The sequence below is a fragment of the Drosophila subpulchrella genome, chromosome 2R (assembly GCF_014743375.2).
Source record: "Drosophila subpulchrella strain 33 F10 #4 breed RU33 chromosome 2R, RU_Dsub_v1.1 Primary Assembly, whole genome shotgun sequence".
NCBI classification, from domain to species: Eukaryota; Metazoa; Arthropoda; class Insecta; order Diptera; family Drosophilidae; genus Drosophila; species Drosophila subpulchrella.
In genome coordinates, this window is record NC_050611.1 from 11,873,476 (window position 1) to 11,895,011 (window position 21,536).

The 21,536-nt window shown below is 39.1% G+C and overlaps 2 protein-coding genes and 1 long non-coding RNA gene across 4 annotated transcripts; 2 read left to right on the top strand and 1 right to left on the bottom strand.

Annotated features, from left to right (window-relative positions):
- The first annotated feature begins 125 nt into the window (after positions 1–125).
- LOC119550752 lies at positions 126–1,137 on the top strand. Its single transcript, XR_005219500.1, has 2 exons — positions 126–933; positions 996–1,137. It is a non-coding gene; the product is annotated as an uncharacterized LOC119550752 (long non-coding RNA).
- Positions 1,138–4,776: 3,639 nt separating this feature from the next.
- LOC119550517 (glucose 1,6-bisphosphate synthase) lies at positions 4,777–7,318 on the top strand. Its single transcript, XM_037859226.1, is given in 2 exon segments — positions 4,777–5,805; positions 6,329–7,318. Coding segments are annotated over 2 exon segments (1,887 nt in total). The 5' UTR covers positions 4,777–4,877; the 3' UTR covers positions 7,288–7,318.
- A 10,462-nt stretch (positions 7,319–17,780) lies between these two features.
- LOC119550333 lies at positions 17,781–19,466 on the bottom strand. 2 transcript variants are annotated; one of them, XM_037858950.1, is made up of 4 exons: positions 19,407–19,466; positions 19,238–19,330; positions 18,269–18,530; positions 17,781–18,205 (listed from the first exon to the last, which is right to left on the bottom strand). In XM_037858950.1, exons 2-4 carry the CDS (start codon positions 19,302–19,304, stop codon positions 17,872–17,874), a joined length of 663 nt encoding a protein of 220 aa, XP_037714878.1. In that variant the 5' UTR covers positions 19,305–19,330; positions 19,407–19,466; the 3' UTR covers positions 17,781–17,871. The 2 variants fall into 2 exon arrangements, with proteins under 2 accessions (XP_037714878.1, XP_037714877.1); XM_037858949.1 differs by having other exon boundaries at positions 19,238–19,319; positions 19,407–19,452.
- Positions 19,467–21,536: the final 2,070 nt, after the last annotated feature.

Sequence of the window (21,536 nt, forward strand, 5' to 3'; positions counted from 1 at the left end):
ACATATTTATTGAGTCTACATAGGTTCTAAGAACTCACTTTAAATCCTTTTAATGTTTTGAAATACATTCGAAACGTAGTATTTTATTCGTTCTACAAAATATTTTAGTATCTAGATACCTTCGTGTCACGCTGTCATATCAAACCAACGTAAGCTCGTTCATCACCGATCAACTTGTAAACACGACGAACAAACTGCTGGCTGTAAAATATTGCTGCATTTTTGATCACTTGTCATCCCTGCATGATGGACGATCGTAGCAGAACACAGCAGAATATCTCATTGGAGAACCTGTGGCCAGTGCCTCACCAGATGCCCCCATTTCCTGGGGACCCTTCGCCCGGCAGTTATAAGAACTAAGAAACAGCTCCACTTCTTCAGTGGCAGTCTTCGGAGTCGGAGTCTGAGGAGAATTCCGCAGAACCTGTTGACAACACTTGTGCGACAAGCGAAACGATCTCGCTTTTTGCCTCCGCTATTTATTATGTTTACTAGTGCCTTCGGCCGGCGATTTGATGGTGGAAAAAAGTGCTGGCCGAGGTGTCGATATCGCACAATGATTTTAATGATGGGATCGAACCGAACCGAAACCGCTGGGCGCACAAAAAACACTGGGACGCGGTCTGTTGCAGCAAATCGCTGAGATGCCAATGCTGATAATCAATAATTTTTATATTTTTATATTTTTGCCACATCGCCGGTCGGCTTTGCAATCCAGCTCAAAGGAGGACTCGAGCAGCTCGGATACTTGCTGTGTCAGCTCACCCCTTGGACCCCAGTCAAAGGACATGACAATAATCCTTAATTACAGCTCACCCAGAGCCAGTGAAATTCGAATCATAATTGGAGTTCAATGAGTCAAGCACAATTGTGGGATTTTCCTTGAAAGGTGGAGACTTATGCTTACTTTTTATTTTTACGAGGGAAGCTAAGGTAGCTGTATATTCAAAATTTAAGAAAATATTCCACTTTAAAGCATTACACCCAAAATCCAGATACGGTTATTTCTTGGAATAGCTCGTTTTAAGGTTCTGGCACTTCCAAAGAAATCTAAGTTCATAAATCAAGTGTAAGATTGTTTTTGATAAGCCAAGTGGTTCTGCAATGCTTGTGGAAATATAATCATTTCTAAACACACATATTTTTTGGATAACAATTTCTTAAGTCTCTCAACATTCTTTACGCTTAAGGAACCTTAAGTCACCCAATATCTGGATTTAGGAATTTCACTCCGTTATGCAGTCACCTTTGATTTAATGTTTTGGTATTCCGCATGCAAAGCAAATTGACAGCCAAAGCGAGATTTCCTTTCAAGGGTTTTGGCGCAAACACTCGATGTTCGATAGTGTCAAGTGGAAGGTCTCCTGTGACTACGACAGACTTAGGTTAACCCTTAGAAGAGCAGGAGCCATGCCACATATTCTTTTATTAATGCCGAAAAAGAGTAGTGGTTCTATTTTTGCGTGGAAAAGTGCCAACAATTCCATCAAAGTTCAACCCTTTGAGTGCTGAATTTTCCTGTCACGTCAAGAGAGCTCCCCTTTTCACACATTTTCGCCCAAATGAAAACATCGAAATCGCATTCGGCTGATTAGGTTCGAGGTGTCTGGAGTGGAAATTGGGAAATTCTGTGGGTAATGGTGATTGCGTAACCGCTTACGAGTTTGCATGGAGTGCATGGAGGATGGAATCCATGTCGGCAATTAAAAACCTTGGCCAGAATTTCGTAACCAGAGGGGTAAGGATATACCAAAGCAATTCCTGAAAAGACAACTTGATGTGCAATAAAATCGTTGGCTTCTACAATCCGAAAAGGAGACCCCCAGGAAATTGAAGTTGCGAAATTGGATTTCTGACCCTTTGGCCAGCCATGTGTGAAGGTCCTTTGGCCATTTCTATTTGCATCTAATACATAAACATAATGCGTTAATTTCAAAGGAACTTGGCAAGGCGCAAAAAAAATATATATGCAAACAAACGAAAAATATTTCCTTTTTTTCTGTGGTTGGTAATCAAATTTGCGATGCTGTTTTTTTTTTGACTGGCACATCTTACCGAATTGCTTGGCCGGGTATTCCCAGGAGATTTTCGGGGGGTGACCGCAGGACAGGACACAGGACATGGGCGATACAAATAAACAAATGATGTAAATTTCATTTTCCAGGACTTTGAATTGCTCAAATATGAAAATATGAAAAGCCAGGCCCTTAAATAAATTACAGGAAATTTATTTTGCAGTCGAAGGTGATTCGGAATATGGCTGAAACTATTTGGAGGGGGATTCCCTTTTTGGGAAATATTAGATTCATCAAAGTTCAGCAGATTTGCATTTATTTCACATTTGTCAGGGACCAGCTGCTACCAAAAGGGTCTTAAATGTCAGCCTCATCATCATCGGACTGCCGGTGCAGACATTAAAAACCACTTTTCGAAGGCGGAAAATCCTCAGACTGATTGGCATTAGCCAAATATATATGGAATGAAAAATGTCAAATAATTCCGAGATTCACGCACAAAATGTCAATTTCAATTTGAGGCTTTGAATGAAATGAATGATTCGGTTTTAATTCTGGTGAAAAGTAAGCGCGAGCAGGTTGTGCTGGGATTTTCCGGGTGGTGCGTCTGGCTTTACCTCCAGAGTTCCCCAGTCGAAGGTGGAGTTTTCTTATTTTGCCAGCCATAAAATGCTTTAAATTAGCATATTAATAGCTTCGATAGCGTTAGTTATTCGACTTGAAAATCAGGATATCATACGCACATACTCATCCTGCCGCACGGGATACTCGCGGGTGCCATAAAAAATTCACACAACAGCAGTTCTGCAGCTCAGATCCCAACGATTAAAATTATGCAAACGCATTATCTGGGTAGCCTGCATTCTAGGAATGAGATGGAGATGGAATGGCCATGTATCTAGGGAGCCATGGGCCGTAAACACTCAATATTCGTTGCCGCAGGATCTGATTCTTTCCAAAAAGTAAATTGCCTAGGCAGTCTCTATGCAAATGTGGAAATCGCACGGAGCACTTAAAACAAATCCAGATAGAGACATCTGGAGGACGGGAAAACCTATTAGAGTTCACTTACCCAGAGGTACATAAATCAAGTACAAGATTGGTTTTGGATACAGCATGTGGTGACTCTGCCATACTTATGATGTTTTAATTGCTGTATGACACTTTTCTGGAAGAAACTGTGCATTAAAAAAGGATTATCTAAAGCAATAAATTAAGAAATCAAAAACTTTTTATGATAAAAAAATTAAAACATATTTTAAACACTTTTTTAAGGGACTTAAAATCATAGTTTTGTGATATAATATCGTACATATGTGAGTGTTTATCACGTTTATTGCTTAGATACTTTTAAGATGTTTGGAAATTGGGATAAAGTGGGAATTAATTAACAATATTGGGGAGTACATGAAAAAACCGCTAGAAAACTTAAAGGTTTTTAATAGTTCGTTAACTTCTCAGGATCTTTTAGTCGACTTTTCATGGGGGGATTGAACTAGGAGGTGGGGTATTTGGATGTGGCAAGGATGTTGGATAGAGTGCAGGACAATTACCACAACCGCTGGCCAGGAAACTGCAACTGTGTGCGCTTTGCCTATCTTGCTGCCTATTCAAGTGTCCATTTTTAATTAACACTCTGACAATTTGACGCGAAATGCATTTCGAGTGAGTGTGTTTGTGTGTGTGTAGCCACGTGCGAGGGTGTGCGACCATGTGTGTTCGTGTGCAAGGACTAACACTAATACTAATGCTGCCACTGCGGCAAAGGATGCATATGCCTGCCGATGAGCCCTTGGTTTTGTGGGGAGCTGAGAGCTCTGCGCTGAATGTTTAGAATGCAATTGACGTGTCAGAGGGCAAATGCCCGGGGCAGGGGCGTAGAGGGGTCGCAGAGGGGGCGCAGAAGGGGTCAGGACATCAGACAATAAGGGGGTGTGGCTGATAAATGTTGCATGCGCCTGTGTAACCCAATTACCGCTCTGCAAATTACCCACTCCGAGCCAAAGGATTCGATTCCTGGAGTTGGGAAGCCCAACATTCCTAGACTCGCTTTGCATAATTGATGACAAATTGAAATCATGTTTATGGCATAGAGAGAGAGAGAGAGAGCAGGGCACATTCCATAAAATTTATTTTACATAGATTTTGATGCCGACAGTCTTCGCCTCAAACCCATCAGGACTTTCCCTTTTCCTCGACTTTTTCCTAGGTCATAAATCCCGAACTGGCCAGGCCAAATCAAATGGCCAATGGATCAATTTGCGGTTGATGGAGCTTAGCCGCTTGAGTCCGCCTCACGGGGCTCGTAAATCGCAATGAGTGGGGGCCATAAATTTTCAATTGGTCAGTAGCCGAGGAAAGGGTAAAGGACTTTCCAAAAAAAATCCTTGCCCTCGCTAACTGCTAATAATAAAAGCCAATTTTTTTAAGAAGGGGTTTGTTATACGATCAAAGTATAATAACACTCTGCCAACTAAGCTAAGCTCCCACACATTTTTCCAGGATGTAGAATCCAGTAAAATAGTTAATCTACAATTACGATATGTAATTTTTAAAACTACGATTTTAGTTTTAATGTTACTTTTCATTATAAATGTTACTATTCAGTTTTCCTAAAATTTTAATTTTTATTAATTTTTTTTTACAAAATTGTAAAGTAAAAATTGTTATGTTGCTTGCAAAAATTAAGAATATGGGGAACCATTTTTAATCAGTAAAAAAGTCTTTTTTTGTTTAAAAAATATACAGTTTCGAAGCAGATTATAAGAACCGGGAGCTAAAACTCATCTTAAAAATCAAATTGTAAGTTTTGGTATCAAAATTTCCAGTTAGCAAGGTCATTCCTCGAATCCCGGCCAGAAGATGTCCATTTCTATGAAGCGGAAGACGGTAATTTCACCGCAGGAACTCCTGAAGACCCTCGAGCTGTCCGGCGAGGAGGACCTGGACCAGCAGATCAAAAACTGGGTGATGTGGGACCGCAACGAGGCGACGCTCCACCAGGTGACCGAGGCGGTCAAGGATCAGGACTGGGAGGCTCTGCGGGTGAGGTTGTGTCGCAGGATCACCTACTTGGCCACCGGCCTGAGGGGTGGAATGCGGGCGGGATTCGACTCCCTGAACGACGTGGTGATCATCGAGGTGGCCCAGGGCATATGTGCCTACCTGCTCGACGTCTATCCGAGCATCCAGAAACGGCAGACGCAGGGCGTGGTAGTTGGCTACGATGGAAGGTACAACAGCAAGCGGTTCGCCCAACTGATCGCGACCGTGTTCCTCAACAATGACTTTAAGGTCTACCTCTTCACCCGGATGACCCCGACGCCCTTTATCCCCTTTTCAATTGTAACGCTCCAGTGTTTGGCTGGGATTGTGGTCACCGCCTCGCACAACCCAAAAGAGGATAATGGCATCAAGGTCTACTAGTCGAATGGAGCTCAGGCGATGGCGCCACATGATCAACGAATCCATGACTATATGCTAAATAACCTGGAGCCGAAGCCTTCGTCCTGGGAAACTTCATTAGTACTGGATCACCCACTAATCGAAGATCCCTTTCGCCAGATTTACCCTTTGTTCTACGAGACTCTGAAGAAGTTGCTGCCACCGATCTATCTGGAGACCAACGAGTGCAGCCAGCTGCGATTCATCTACACGGCTCTTCACGGCGTGGGCTATCCCTTCATGAGGGAGGCCTTCTACCAGGCGCGACTCAAGCCCGTTATCCCCGTGCTCGAGCAGAAGGATCCGGATCCCGAGTTCCCCACTCTCGTTAAGCCAAATCCGGAAGGTGAGTGATGGTGTAAATTTTTAAATAAGTTATTAATGAACTTGAGTTCCGATTCTTTAAATGTAGTCTAACATATACATTTATCAGCCACAAATATTTAAATATTAATAAATTGAAAGGGGCAACAAAATCTGATTTAGTATACTTAGCGTTAATGTTCAATTATTTTTGTAATAAGTGGTCTTCATTATAAAGGTCTTCATTATTATAAAGTTTTCTCGACTTCCAGTTAAGGTGAGAGTTATCTAATAACCAAATACATTTATAATTAAAGCTAGTTAAAGCTAGTTAAATGGGTTTGCTGGACGTCAAAACAATAAATAAAATATCATTTTCTTGGATAACAAAATTTGATTTGTTGTATATATAAATTTTTGTGAAGGGAGTTTGACTAATGAAGAAGAATTAGCAATTGTTGTACTATCCGTTAAATTTTCGAGGTATTAAAAGTTGTTTACTAACTAAGACTTTAAATTATTACAAAATCGATTATTATTTATTACTGGATTTTCTCTTATTTTAGAGGGCAGGGAAGCCCTAAAGCTGGCCATCAGAAAGGCGGAGGCGGAGCACTGCACATTGGTACTGGCCAATGATCCCGATGTGGATCGCCTGGCGGTGGCAGAATTGGATCCTCGAGGTCGCTGGAAGCTGTTCAATGGCAACGAACTGGCCGCCCTGTTCGGATGGTGGGCCCTGGAGAGCTACAAGACCAGGACACCCAAACCGGCTGTGTCCAATTGCGTGATGATAGCCACACTGGTGAGCTCGCGAATCCTGGCGGCGATGGCCCGAGTAGAGGGATTTGTCTTTGTGGAGGGCTTGCCCAGTTTTCCCTGGATGGCACATCGAGCCTTGGACCTCCAAAAGTCGGGCAGAACGGTACTCTTCGCCTTTGAGGAGTGTTTTGGCTACATGTTCGGGATGAGCCTGCCCGATAAGGATGGTATCGGAGCAGCCATGCAGTTGGCCACCATGGCCTGTTATCTGCGCAGCACCCGAAATGTAACGCTGATCGAAAAGCTGAGAGAGATCTACGATACCTATGGATATCATTCCTCGATTTCGTCAATTTTTATGGCTGATAGTCCGGAAACGATCACCAGCATATTCGAGCATTTGCGCAACTTTACAGACGAAGAGGGTTATCCAAAGTGCATTTTGGAGGAGGAATTCGAGGTGGTTCATGTCCGCGACTTGACCACCGGACTGGACACCTCCTTTAGCGATGGAAAGGCTCGTCTGCCCGTGAACCCCGATGCTCAGCTGATCACCTTCACCTTCACCAATGGATACATGGTCACCCTGCGATCGGCTGCCAACGATATAAAAATCAAACTTAACGCGGAGATCTGCGGCCTGCCGGAGGAAAAAAATTGGGAGGAGCTTCACGAGAAACTCAACCGAATGACCAACGCCGTGGTAGAAGAGTTCCTACAACCGGAAGAAAACGGCCTTACCGATTCTTCAGCAATTCAGTAGGTAATTCTAGAAAATAAAGGAAACAAATAAAGTCTAAGTCTAATTATAATATATTATTAGGTAAGTACCATTTAGATTTGAAAAAATCATTTAAATTTGAGGGTATGGAAGTCTTGTAGAGCTGAACACAAATGTATACTGTAAAATAAAATAGATTTATTCTTTTAAATTTAGAATAATTCGTTATAAATGTCATTTATAGAAACTTTTTTCGAAAAATATGTTTCATATATGATCATTATAAATCTATACATTTATTTTAGAATTTGGCATTATCAATTAAATTATTCAATGTTTGTAGGAAATATTAAGCTTACTATTAACATTAACATTTTGTTACATAAGATAAAGATTAAGGAAATATTTTAATCAGAAAATCTTAGTTCCTCATTCTAGTTCCACATGATATGTTGAACAGATTTTGGGAAAACCTTTGGCTTTGCCTATTAAAGAGCTGTGAAATGTCTTGGTTGAAGATGGGGAGCTGGAAAAGCCGCAGAACGCCAATTAAGCGTACACCGAAATTGCCAACCATGTGGGTTATGTGAGTCAAAAATGAAGGGGGCCAAACATGGCCATCATCATCCTTTGTCTCCTTTGCCACCACACAAACGTATCTGTATCTGTATCTCTAACCGAGCGAAAGTATCTGGCAAGACAAACACTGAAATTTTATAGTTTGCCTGCTAATTGCACTCTGGGGGTGCTTTCACCTCCCACACCTCCCTTTTTGAGGCCGCTCCACCCCCCTGATTGTGTGGTAATCGCTTCCGATTGTGCGATTCAGCAAAAGTCAGCTCACATAATGAAAGCAGTGATTAAGAGTTGGCCAGGCCATCATACAAGTCGTTTGGAAGTACAAGCCTTATTGTTTCACTTGGGTTTTTGGGGTATATTTGCACATACATATTTGTTTAACAGGTCAAACGGAATATTTCAATAGCTTAAAAACGTGAAGTGCTCAGGTAAACACGGCGATGATCCCTGAGCTCGTCGTCAAGTCAAATTTCATTCAAGACAAAAGGTTGCCCCACCTCTTCATCGCATACGGATATCCTTGTGATATCCTTGCCTCTTCCATGGCCATTAAATTTTCCCTAAAATACATACTCGAACCGGATCCAAACACACACGAATTAAATATTAATCCCTGTCGACGAGTGGGTTTCTTGTTTTTTTTTGTATTTTTGGGTGGGTTCCGCCACGTTTTACACGGTTAGTGGCGATGCGCCAAGGTTAGTGCATTATTAAGCACTGTTTATGCGACATTAGGAACATAAAAGGCGACCCAAAGTCGATATAAATAAGACACGGACCCCAGGCAAATCAACAAAATAAAACGAATGTCCCACATGTGGGTGGGTGGGTTTTTTTTTCAATGGTTTGGGTGTATTCCGAAAATTTGGATGCTGCCATTAAAATAACTAAGAGTTATGTAAGGGGGAATATTAAGTGAGATATGTATGGATGGAGATGAATTTTTGGTGGAATAAAATATGGCATTTTATAGATATTTTCAGGATCTATCTATAAATAAAAAATACTTTTAAACATCTTGTAAGAAACTAAGGAAATTGGGGATACTAAGTGTTAGAACTTTGAAAATACTAATATACTTAGTCATATTTATTCTGTATGAAAATTCATAAATATTTCCAAATAGTTATAATTTTAATCGGCAACATGATATATTCCTTGCAGCCGCACAAATTCGATAGTAATCCGTTTGCCAAGCTCAATAGCCCAACGAGATTGCAATAGGATTTTGAACATCCTGGCCTTGTGGCACATATGTTGTGGATATTCTGTTACACCAGCCCGGAGTCCTGCGTAATGAGGACCGACAGTAGAACCACCCCCGGTCCTCGAATGGCTACAAAAAATACGGGGTGCCACTGGCACTGGGACAATGGCATCTTAAATTCGCATTCGAAATGAAGCGAGCGGTGGTAAATTGATTACGTGCCACTTGCTCACATCATCAATTTCAGTCCATATGCGCGAAAATCCTTTGACTAACGAGTGCCACAGGACCCAGGATACCAGCACCCACAAATTGTTAGTTGACACTCGAAATTTCTGGTGTTCAGCATCGTTAATTAAGAGCATTTGTTGACTTCCGGTGCGGCGACCACTTATTTGCTGTTTGTTTTTCTTTACACCCGATTTCCTGCGGTTCCGAGGGAGGGAGTTTCGTGATTTTAATCAGAGGATTACGCCGAGTGACATCAAGTGGTAATCGTTTAAGAACTTTTAAAAAAGTTAAGATTAACCATGTGAAAACAATGCAATTCCACCTCTAAATTGGTAAAAAATGTCCTGTACTTAATTTTTAAAGTTAACTGTAAGCTTACAATTAAAAATAATTTTTGTTTTTAAATATACCTTTTTATTATTCATGAATGTTTTCATTTTCGGGATTGGGCATATTGAAGTTTCATAAATAATAAAAAAGATTTTTTGAAATAGCCCACAGATTTTATAAGGCTTTATTGGAAATACAAAACTATATTTTTTATAAATTGCCTACCATCGAACCTATACAATTGTCTATTTGACCAATGAAAAAGTTACTCACAACAACAAAATAGACACAACCTAAAATTTTATGGTAGTTATACCCGTTACTCGTAGAGTAAAAGGGTATACTAGATTCGTCGGAAAGTATGTAACAGGCAGAAGGAAGCGTTTCCGACCCCATAAAGTATATATATTCTTGATCAGGATCACTAGCCGAGTCGATCTAGCCATGTCCGTCTGTCCGTCTGTCCGTCTGTCCGTCTGTCTGTCCGTCCGGATGAACGCTGAGATCTTGGAAACTATAAGAGCTAGGCTATTGAGATTAGGCGTGCAGATTCCTGAGCTTCTTACGCAGCGCAAGTTTGTTTCAGCAGAGTGCCACGCCCACTTTAACGCCCACAAACCGCCCAAAACGGTGGCTCCTACAGTTTTCATGCTAGAATAAAAATTTTAACTGAAATGTATTGTTCTCATCAATACCTATCGATTGACCCAAAAAAAAGTTTGCCACGCCCACTTGAACGCCCACAAACCGCCCACAAACTTCAAAAAATCGTAAATATGATCGCGGATATCTCGGAAAATATCAAAGATAGAGAAATGGGATTTCAGATTTAGATTCCGTAGGCTTGAGCGCAGCGCAAGTTTGTCACGCGAATATGCCACGCCCACTCTAACGCCCACAAACCGCCCAAGCCTGTGGCGCACACAATTTTCATGCTAGATAAAAAATTTAAACTGCAATGTATTGGTCTTGTCAATACCTATCGATTGATTAAAAAAATCTTTGCCACGCCCACTCTAACGCCCACAACGCTTAAATCTGTCTACCGCCGGTAGGTGGCGCATTTGCTGCTTGCATATCTCCATTTTCCTTTGGTCCCTTTAGCTGAGTAACGGGTATCTGATAGTCGAGGTACTCGACTATAGCGTTCTTCCTTGTTTTACTATTAAATAGTGACTAAAATAACAACAAAATACATATCACTAACTAGAATAGTTGCTAACATTTTTTTATAGTTACGTAACAATCCGTAATAGTCAATTTTTCTCATTTCATGCAAAAACATATTAAAAATCTTGGAATAGAGGTTTCTTTCATGAATACGTAAAAATGAATTTCCTGATTTTTCACCCCCTTTTTTATTGAATAAATAGTATATAGTTCTATAATAAATATTAATTCAATCAATAATTCACCAGTTTCATGGCAGCTGCAAGGATCGTAGTCCTTCGCGTTTTCCCCCTCACTCCCCTCGCCGCATCTCTTTCTAACAATTTGTTTTTACTGCTTTATTGTTTTCGTTTTTGTCGCATAAAACTGACAACAAATTAGTTTGGCTGCCGTCGGTGGTTTCCCGCTGGGTTTTTCACAGTTTTGTTCGATATCCGTTTGTTTGTACGGCGTTTGTTGATTTTTTTGCCTGTCTTTCCCCGACTTTGTGTCCTTGAGTGCTGGCCAATAAATTATGTGAAGGATGCTGTCACTGCAGCGCCTCACTCCCCTAAAATCGTTGGATTCGGGCGGGGTTAAAGCTATGGCTATAGGGATCGGGGTTTTTTCGAATCCGGCGAGGGCGCGACGTGTTTTTGATTAGCTTTATTAAATATGCAAACAATGGAAAGGCTGTCCTGTTTTTTATCCACTTTGTTTTTGTGCACAAAAGTGTAAAATTCGTCGGAAGCTTAATTGCCGGAACATTTCTATTAAATAAACTCGAAGGTAGATCTAAAAAAACAGAAAAAATCGTAAATTTAATATGCATTGCTTACAATCTTTCCGGAGAGCAGCCACAACCCTCCGGATTTCACGGTTAACAAATTGTTTGTAATGCATTTTAATTCTGTTTGGTTTTTTCGTCTGGCTCATGCAATAAATAACATTTTTTTAGTCAAATTTGAAGTGAAAATGTGCTCATAATTTAGCTCGGGATCTTGGGTGCGACTAAAAATTTACATGAATTTCCCGTGCGGTGCAGCTGTATGAATATTTGAAAGAAAGGTTTTTTTTAACTTGGCCAAAGAAAACTCTGATGTCGATTTGGTCACTTTCTTTTATTTTTTGCTCCAATTTCTTTCATTTCTAGTCACCAATAAGAATCAACTGTTTTTCTTAAGAGTAATATTCGGAACTAAGAGAAGCACGAAAAGAGTAGAATCCGAAGAGAATGGCAAACTGCTTTATCGACGGGCTCTTAGATGAAAAGCTTATTGAGTGCTTAAAAAATCTCGTTATTTTTGGAAATGTTTTAATAGGTAAATATGGAAATTAGAATCAATTGATTACTTTAAATTTTAAAGTTTCTGATTAAAGTTTTTTATGAAAAAATAGATTTTTATTAACTACGTAATACAACAAATACATTTGATTCGCGTTAAATACCTAGGTTTGCTGTGCTTTTATTAATTTTAATGGCCCAAACTTAATTTCTTAAGGGTTTTTTTTATTATATATTTTTTCCTATCTTTAAATATCAGTTTTATAACTTATAAATGTTTTTTTACCATGAATATATAAAGTACCTTTTAGTATATAATAAATAATTTGCAAAATGTTGACATTATCCTAAACAAGACTGTAAATTTAGATTTATGCTATGTTTATTGCCATTGTCATCCATTTTGAAGAATGGGTACAATAGGAAAGGTCCGAAAAGTGTGTGGAAAAGCAAAAAAAAGAGTTACGAGAAATGGAATGAAACGGAAAACGCCCCAAGGGAAACGCAACGGAAATCTATGTCTGCATATGGAGATGCTATTGCTCTTATGCCGGCTGCTGTGTTGTTGCTTTCATTACAGTTGCCATTATTTTGGGTGGAATTTTCACCCTTTTGCAAGGACACTACCGTCCCATTACCCCCCGCATGTGGGAAAACAGCAACAAATAACTGAAGCGTCAGAAAAGTGCACATATTGCATGAACAAGGGTTCATTAGCAACATCAATTAAAGTTGGAGACCCCGAAACTCAGTTAGGAAAGTATAATTATATTTCAAGGGTTATAAATGGGTCGGAAATTATTTTAAATTCTTTTGAAGGTATTATTATTTTAATATGGTGCCCCCAACAAAATACTTCTGGGTTTTAATTTAAATAAAGAGTATTGTATTAGTTTAAGTTTGAAAAAGTTAAGAACTTTACCATTCTGCAAAAATAAATGTTTTTTGACAAACCTCAAGAGATATTTTTGTGTTTATATGAACTCATTCGATGTAAAAAATACATTTTTTAAAGGTAAACTATAGTTCACCGTATCCATCTTTAATCAATTAAACGTCAACATTTCCATCCTTCAGATTTTCATCAGTTGTTTGCTTCCACTTTTTCCATCAATTATTCCCAGCAATTCTGTCAATCTCCCAGGGAAAGGGAAAAGCTCTCAGACCCTCTGTTTTCCCTCCATTCGACTGGGTATTGTTTAACAATTAACGGAACAAGTTGTTTAACTTTACCTAAACGATTTAAGTCAACAGAGCTTTTTACTCTGCCTTCACAACTGCGCTTTATCCTTGATTCACTCCGAGGACCGAATGTCCTCGTCACTTGGTCATCGGAGGAGGAAGGAGGAGATGGGGAAGGAGGCAGTGAGTCCTGGCTTCCGCTTCCGATGACTGCACAAATCGTTGGTCTCCTTTTTTGCAGCTCCATTTACATTTTTTTGCCAGCTTTTTCTCCTGCTCCTGACGAAATGACAGGAATTTGTCAGGAAACAGTCCGTTTTGTTTGGTTCTCGTTTGGCGGCACTCACCTGACTCACCTGATCCACCTGCCCATCTTACTGCTCCCCAATCCCTTCTGCCTGAACCTTTTTGTTTGCTTTGGCTTGAATGTCAAAAAGTGCTTAAGACTACCGCACCCAATGGGCGCAGGTAAACTGGTGCAAAAAAGACTCCAATCGAAATAAAATTAAAAATCATCCATATGTAGCCGAATTTTTGAAAAGAAGAGATTTGTTTCAGTGTTTCCCCAAAAGGTTTTGTAGTTCAAAAAAATGTGGTCAAAAGTTTTATATTTACATATTTTCCTAATATAAAATATAACTATCAACCATTTTAAAAAAATTTTATAAATTAAGATGATAAGAAAAGTAAGAAAAAGATAAGATATAAAAATATAAAATATTTCAAATTCATCATATTCTTTCCTAAAAATATTATAGTGTTAACAACTATTGAGAATATATAGGAACAGCTGCATAACTGGTTTTCGTAAATAAAATTGGAGCACCCACTCTCAAAGATATTATCTTACATCAAAACCTTAAGGAATTAGGATCATTAGAATCTAAACCAAGGTCGCAACAGTCTTTAATAACAAAAGTCAATAGGAAAACTACAGTATTTTGTATTAAACAATCTTTCTTTAATAGGGGGTAAGAATATGTTCGGGCTCCTTGCATTTCTGCCCACCCACAGTCAACGGGGGGATTCCTGTGGCACTGGCAGCGTGCGGCTTCAATAATTAAATTTGCGACATTTCAACGCTCCAGCGATCAATGGAATGGAATTAACTGTTGTCAATTATCCGTCGCTGCTTTCATGCCTCTAAATAGCAAATGCATCAGAAGCAAAAACAGAACCAGCAGCAGCGAAAAATCAAGAGGCAAAGCCAGGGATTGCCGACAATAAAATGTCACTTGATCGCTGCATTGGCGCTCGTGTCCAGCTGAATTTAGGCATCGCCGGCGGTGGTCACTCTCTGGAAATTGCCAATGGGATCGGAATCGGGGAGGGGGTGATGTGGAGATACACTTAAAATAAAGAAGATACAAATAACCTAAGCTTCAAATTATATTCCGGATACACAACAATAAAAACATTGCTGGAATCATTTTAATTTTATCTCCAGTAAACGACATTATTGTGCTAAGGCCCAATAATTTTTCAAATTATTTTGATATTAGAATATTTAATTCTTAAAAGAAAATTTAAAATTGATCTACTAAACATATTTTTTAAATACACGATAGCGGTATTTTCCAAAAAGATTACGGAATTTCTACACAGAGAGAAATATTCAAGTACATTGTTCTTGAATTGAGAACATTCGTTCTTAAAAACCGTGTAAGTACGTTTTCGTATCAATGTTCTCAATATTAGAACGAAATGGTGAAAAGAGAAAAGTTAAACTGAGTTTATTTTATATTTTTTTTGATAAGTATACACTACTGACTGGACTAAACGTTTATTTGTTGAGATATACAATGTAAATGCTGACAATACAACTTGATTTGAGCAAAAGAAATATATTTTCAATTTCATAAATGTCGTTCCATTTTTAAGAACATTTTCAACTCAGATGAGAACGTTAGAATTTTATCTATGTAAATTATCTACTTTTGCTATTACTTAACAATATTAACAACCTCAAAGATCTGCCCTGCAAATTTTCAAATATTTTTACTGTGTGCTTAATTTGTATCTTTCTTAAGACTTTTTTTTTACCTGTAGCTAGTGAGTATGGCGATGAGGCAGGGTGGTGGTGGTGGCTACCTGACCAGGTGGCGTCGATCTACCGCAACGCTTGACCACACAAGACGCTTAATTTGTTGCAAGTTGTCCGCTGTCTCCGCTTGACTCCCCATCAATCAGCAGACGATTCTTCAACTGGAATGGTGCAAGAACAAGCAGAAGAATCGCTTTTTGCGACAGTCCCGTTTCATCGAAAATTCAGAGCACGCGATCTGAAGCATGTTCTTTTGATTTCCCTCTTTATCTATCTCTTTAAATTAGGCTTTCGCCGAAGATCGCGAAAGGTTATAATTTTCATTAACTAAAGCCAGCGCTAAGTTTAACCATGATTTATAATTAAAATAAAAAGAAGATTTTGCTTCTGACAAGGGGTAATAAACTCTTTTTCTAGCTTAAATTTTAATCTGTGGACTGATGAATTTTTAGCCAAAACAAGTATGGATACCTAATTGTCTTAAGGTGCTTTAAGACTGAGAGCTAAACTTATATGAGTATGAGTAAGATATGTTTACAGAATATGGAAAAGAACGCCTCGCCAAAAACCTGATTCTACGATTAGTTTAGCCTTTTTCTTTTTTTCTTTGTTAAAGTTAAAGGTTCAATCATAAAATCAAAAATAGAATGAGCCATCAACTAAATTTGGGGATTACTGAGTTCAGAAATTCATAGAAAAGGTAAGCATGACACAAAGAAGATTTGGTATTAGTATTTATCATTATATTATGGTCTTTAAATAGTTTCTTCTACTATAATCTAAACTTTTTTTATTTGACACCTTAACCTTCATGTATGAACCTAAATTATATGAAATATTTTCTTTAACAAAATACAAATCCCTTAGGCTTAGGTTAATCATAATTTATGCATAGTTGAAAGTTCCAAGCACTTATGATGAATTAATCTCTCTAACCGAAAGCTCCTTAACCTTCCTGTGGCCCTCCCCTAATTAACCCTTAGCCGCGCTCCACACATGCTGTCCGCTCTAATGAAAATCTATCACAGTCAACGCAGGTCTCGCTGAAAAAGTAAATTCATTACACTTTCCCAATTATGTGAGATACATTTTAATAATGGAGGCGGGAAAAACCCCATCTTAATCAAGTAAATTAATAGCAGCGAGAAGGAGCGAGTTGCCAGTCAGAGATCAAAGTAATTAATTATAATAATTAAAAACTTTTTGGCAGTCTCTGCCTCGCTGTCTTCCCACTGAAGTTGCCACAACATTTCCTACATTTGCATGTGGGGGAGTACGGATGAGGAAAAGAGATGGCTTATGTGTTCAAAAGTGCGTGCACCTGTTGAGATTTGAGCAATTCCCCAAGCAAATCCCATATTCATATCTCGTTCGGTACTCCTCTGCCTACCTTTTCCGACTTTTTTACCCCATTTTATATTCTTTTTGTTGAAAATAGTTGTTTTTGTCACAGCTCCCTTTTCTTGTTTTCGAGAGCACTAGTTTTTAATCAACGCTAACAGCCTTGGAGGCTGTGAAATTCCGCTTGGCTGCCCTAATACACTCGAAGCATTTACCAACACTGCCTGCCACGCCCACATACGCCCGATTAACCCCCACACGCCCACTGGCTATTGTTTGTGCTCAGCGGTGCAAGTACTGCGCACTTCTCGCCATCCCTCTTGCACTCACAGAGGCGTACGCAGGACATTCGGGGTAAAACCCCCCAATAAATTATTTTGATGATTATTAAGGATGATCACAGTCAGAATAGTTTATAGATTAGGATAACCCTCATTCCTTAAACATGTATATTTTATTCTTTGGCCTATAACCTAATATAATTAATATTAAGTGTATAATAAGTTATCAGCGATAATAAATTCAATTTAAAATGGTATATATGGTTATACTTTTTTAAGAATCATAAAAACCCCTTAAAGAAAAAACCTGACTACGCCCTTGACTCACTCACACAATTCATCTCTTTTTGCTGCGAGATTAAACAGGAGGATGAAGAACATTGGATGCAGGTTACAGGTTACAGGGAAGTGCTTGCAGGATATGAAATGTGGGATGCAATCATCTAAAGTGTGCAAAAAAAAGAGCACTTCAAAAGTGGAAGCGACTGCAACCGCAATGAATAACCGGCGACATCTGCAAGGGGGCGTGGCAGTGCGCCCACTTAGAAGCAATTAATTGACCCAACCAAATGGCAAGCGAAAGATTGAAAGAGGCATGCAATTGGAAGCACTGCTTCTTCTAATGTTATGAAATGGAAATTTAAAATAGAAATTGGCCTGTAAATGCCCTGATCAAACTTAATTGCGTTATTGAGTTGTCACCACAATCTGAAACATTTTAAGACCTCTCAAATTTATTTTAGTTGACTCTAAAAAAAAAGTATAATTTTTAAACCCTCTTTAAGAGATTTAAAGCACGAATTGGATTTAAAAAAGGAGGATGGTAATTGTTAAACCTTCTAATTTATTTATGTAGACACTAAAATTGTTGAGTGTATTCCAGCCCCATACAGGTAAACGCAAGCGTTAAATTAATTTACTTTACTTTAGTTTATTACATTTTACTCCTTTACACTCGAAAATAACTAAATTCTAAAAGCTTTCGTCCCGCCATTTTTTAACCAGAGTAGTGGGCCTCGGTCTTCTGGACGTTGAGGACACCGGTCTCATCGGTAGCACCCTGGACGGTGGTCACCTTCTGGTTGCCGTTGGCATCAAAGGTGGTGACGGTCTGGTGGATTTGGGTGGCGGGCACGGCTCCAGATCCATAGCTCTGCTGGTAGTTGCTGGTGCTTCCATATCCGGTGTTGGTGTTGACGGAGGAAGCAGTGTTGTAGGACGCCGGGTTGCTATTATAGGCCGCGTTGTTACCATTATAGGCCCCGGTGTTATAGCTGGGGTTGTATTGGCCCGATGCAGAATCCTCACCGAAACGGCTTTCAAAGCTCACGCTGTGATAAGAGAAAGGAGTTTTAATAACACTTTATAATAAATATTGAGTTGGCCAAACTTACCCTCCCACAGAAGCAGGAGCAGCCTGCTGCTGGGTGTAAGAGCTGCCAGCGGAGCCGGAACCATCGGCATTTTGAATGGTGTGCGAGGTGGAGGCGAAGGTTACGCCATTTCCACTGGATGAGGAGGAGGAGGAGGAGGATGATGAGGCGGAATACACCTGGCGACGAAGACGCCTCAGCAGATGGGCGTTCACAGGGTGGACATCTGACTGGTGACCCTCCGCGTCCAAAGTGAAGAAGGCACGGGGCAGGAACTGGCCAGCTACGAAAAGTTGAATATATTATAATATATATCTTTGTCTACATAAAAGCTATGAAAATTCTAAAAGGTTAATAAAAAAACCTATTATTATTTTTAAATTTGCTTAAAAAATAGTAAACTCACGTTTTACTTAACTATTAGTAATCGTATTATGTTCCAACTGAGTAAGTACACTCAAAATCATATTATTTCTATTCTATTTAAATTATCATTACTAAATAAATACTAAAATTCGGCTACTTAAAGGCTACGTTTACAGCTAAATACACTCAGTATGTTTAAAAACTTTTTCTATGTTTCTCTCCCATAAAGAGTTCGAAAGCTTGTTTTATTTACTACCAATAAAATAAAATAAAAGTTTCTTTTTCTAATGTGAAAGTTTGCCCACTCTCCAATCGCGTGAATGATCAAACCTTATGCGAATATGAATAGTTATTTTATTCGAGAAAAAAACGAAATTGATGTGCGGAAAGTTTTGATGGGCAAACATTGTCGCAAAGTTAATGAGCCAGCGAATTTCACAAACCAGTTTCGGGTTCCGGATGGGTTCGATAGGTTTTTGGGTATTATTAACATACCTGCACCCGTCGACGATTGACTTGTTAATCAAATTAATACTAAACCCGATAGCAGCCTTGGCTAGCGATGATGTAATTTTAGAATCGGGCTTAAACACTCCACTAATTATAATTAAATGATGTACTCACCGGAAGAGGCTGAAGCGGCAGAAATCGCAAACATGGCAATGGCCAACACAATCACAGCGTATTTCATTGTGGAGCGGGTAATCTGTAAAAACACTATATCACTATAGTAGGGGTATTTCACGGGGGATCTCGATGGGAGGTGGGGGGATATCTATGGGTCAACACTCACAGAGACGAACACAAAAGACTGAGGCAGCGAACGCGTGAAAAGTTCCAAAACGACTAAGCTCGCGGTGCGGCTGCCCGGCGCTTTTATATGGAAATTTTAGAAGCTGACGTAGTGCGAACCATCAACATCATTATCATCTTAAGGTGGAAGAACAAGCAGAAGCCGTCAGGCAACCAGAAGAGTTGGGCAAATAACTCCGCTGCCACCGGTAGAATCAACAATAAACAAAAGAAGCCAGGCTATTAAAGATTTTTTTTAAATCTGGCGATGGGGCTCATAAAAATAAAGTTAGGCCCAGTGATTCATGCGCTTTAATAACATCAGCACCTCTCTCAGTTGACTTTTTTCTCTTTCTTCCGCCGCCAGCTTGGTTTTTCTCACAAATAAATCCCCCAAAAAGTTAACGATAATGAAGAATACATGACGGAGCAGCCAAACCGCCAACTGGGAATTTCTGTTCTGTTTGTTTTCACTTTATTTGTATTTCGCATTATATTCGACTATGAACCAGTCAAGCTGTTTCGGCCACCTCGTGTAAATTGGCCAAGTGCCCTCGCTCTACCTCCTTGTTATTTTTACCCACTCTTCGCCTTGAGCTTTGTTTTTGACCCTATTCGTGTTTGAGCGAAAAGAGAACTTCTCGATTCTTGTTTTTTGCTTAGGGCAATAACCTGATTACAACGTGGCCAACACCTAAGATGGCCCAAAATACGGAGAATCAGAAACACATGTTCTAAAATTGTGTAGCTTAATCTATTAGTTTACCTTAATTTGTTAAATGGCTGGCATGCGCCTCCGAATTATTATAATATATGAATATTAATTAAATCTTGCAGGGTTTCACCTCCCAATCTGTTAGAAATTGAACTGGTTTCACCGGGTTTTTGTTTGTTTTTGGCGAAATAATTAAATCAAATCTTGTTATTTAACTTTACGTTAACATATATACTCTAGGAAATCCTTCTAGTCATTACCCAACCGGTTTTACTATTAAATGGGTGTGTTTGTGGGACTTGCTTAACGGTTATGAATGGCTTAAATAAATAAATATAAAAATAATTTAAATTTACGGGGAAAAACCTAACATGAACAATGTTCACTATTTCATTGAACATATGTGTACCTACTTTCGGGTTTAAATGAATATCTTATTACTATGCCGTTTCGTATTATTACTATTTCACTCACTATTTAAGCCTGTTACATCCCCAATATACAATTTTTCCTAACACGTCAAAGAATTCAATTTCTTGGATTAATATTAATCTAATATAAGTCAACGAATTTGTTGCCATTTGTTGAACAGAAATATTTTTGAATTTCGCACACGTTCTGTGGCCAAAATATGTACAAAAATTGAATAAAAAAAAGAGAAAGAACAAAACCTTTTTTTCCGCAAAAATGGTGACAGAGCAAAATGCTGACCGCCTACTCGGAAAAATAATCCCCAGCCGATTTGAACGATTTATTATTTGGACCAGCCGAGCTTGTCCGAAAACCCGGAACCATTAATCATCCGAGTCTAGATCCCAAGTCCGAGTGGTGGACACTCGACAATGCAATTGGTGGACATTTTGGAGAAGAAACTTTTGCGGTACGTGGCAACGTGTTGAAATTACAAAATGTGCTAAAAAATGAAAGAGCGGCCGGGCGGGCGGGTAAAAAGCAAAATAAAATATTTCATTCACACACAGACTTTTGTCTCTACTAGCCGTCCATATAAAAAACATAAATTTCCTTTGAGAATAGAACTTGTGGGGCGGCAAGGTGATTATGTTTGACAGCCGACTTGGGACAAGGAGCCCCTCCCCCTTTTTCATCGCCAGACAGGACATGGGTATTAGCTCCTGACCATCGTCTTCCTGTCTGATTTATAGCCAACTATTTTTTTTAATTTTTCCCCATTGCCGAAATTTAAAAAATACCACACACAAATTATTTTAAAAGCAAGTAAAATTCCATAAAATTTTCTTTGGCCTTCATTAATGCTTTTCTCTCATCTCTGGGGAGCTGCGAAAAATATGAGTTATCGAAACAGCTGAAGAAAATAATATAACCAAAACAGAAGGTCAAATCTGTATTTTATGTTTCAACATTTTTTTTGAGAGGGGCTGAATGACAATTTACTAT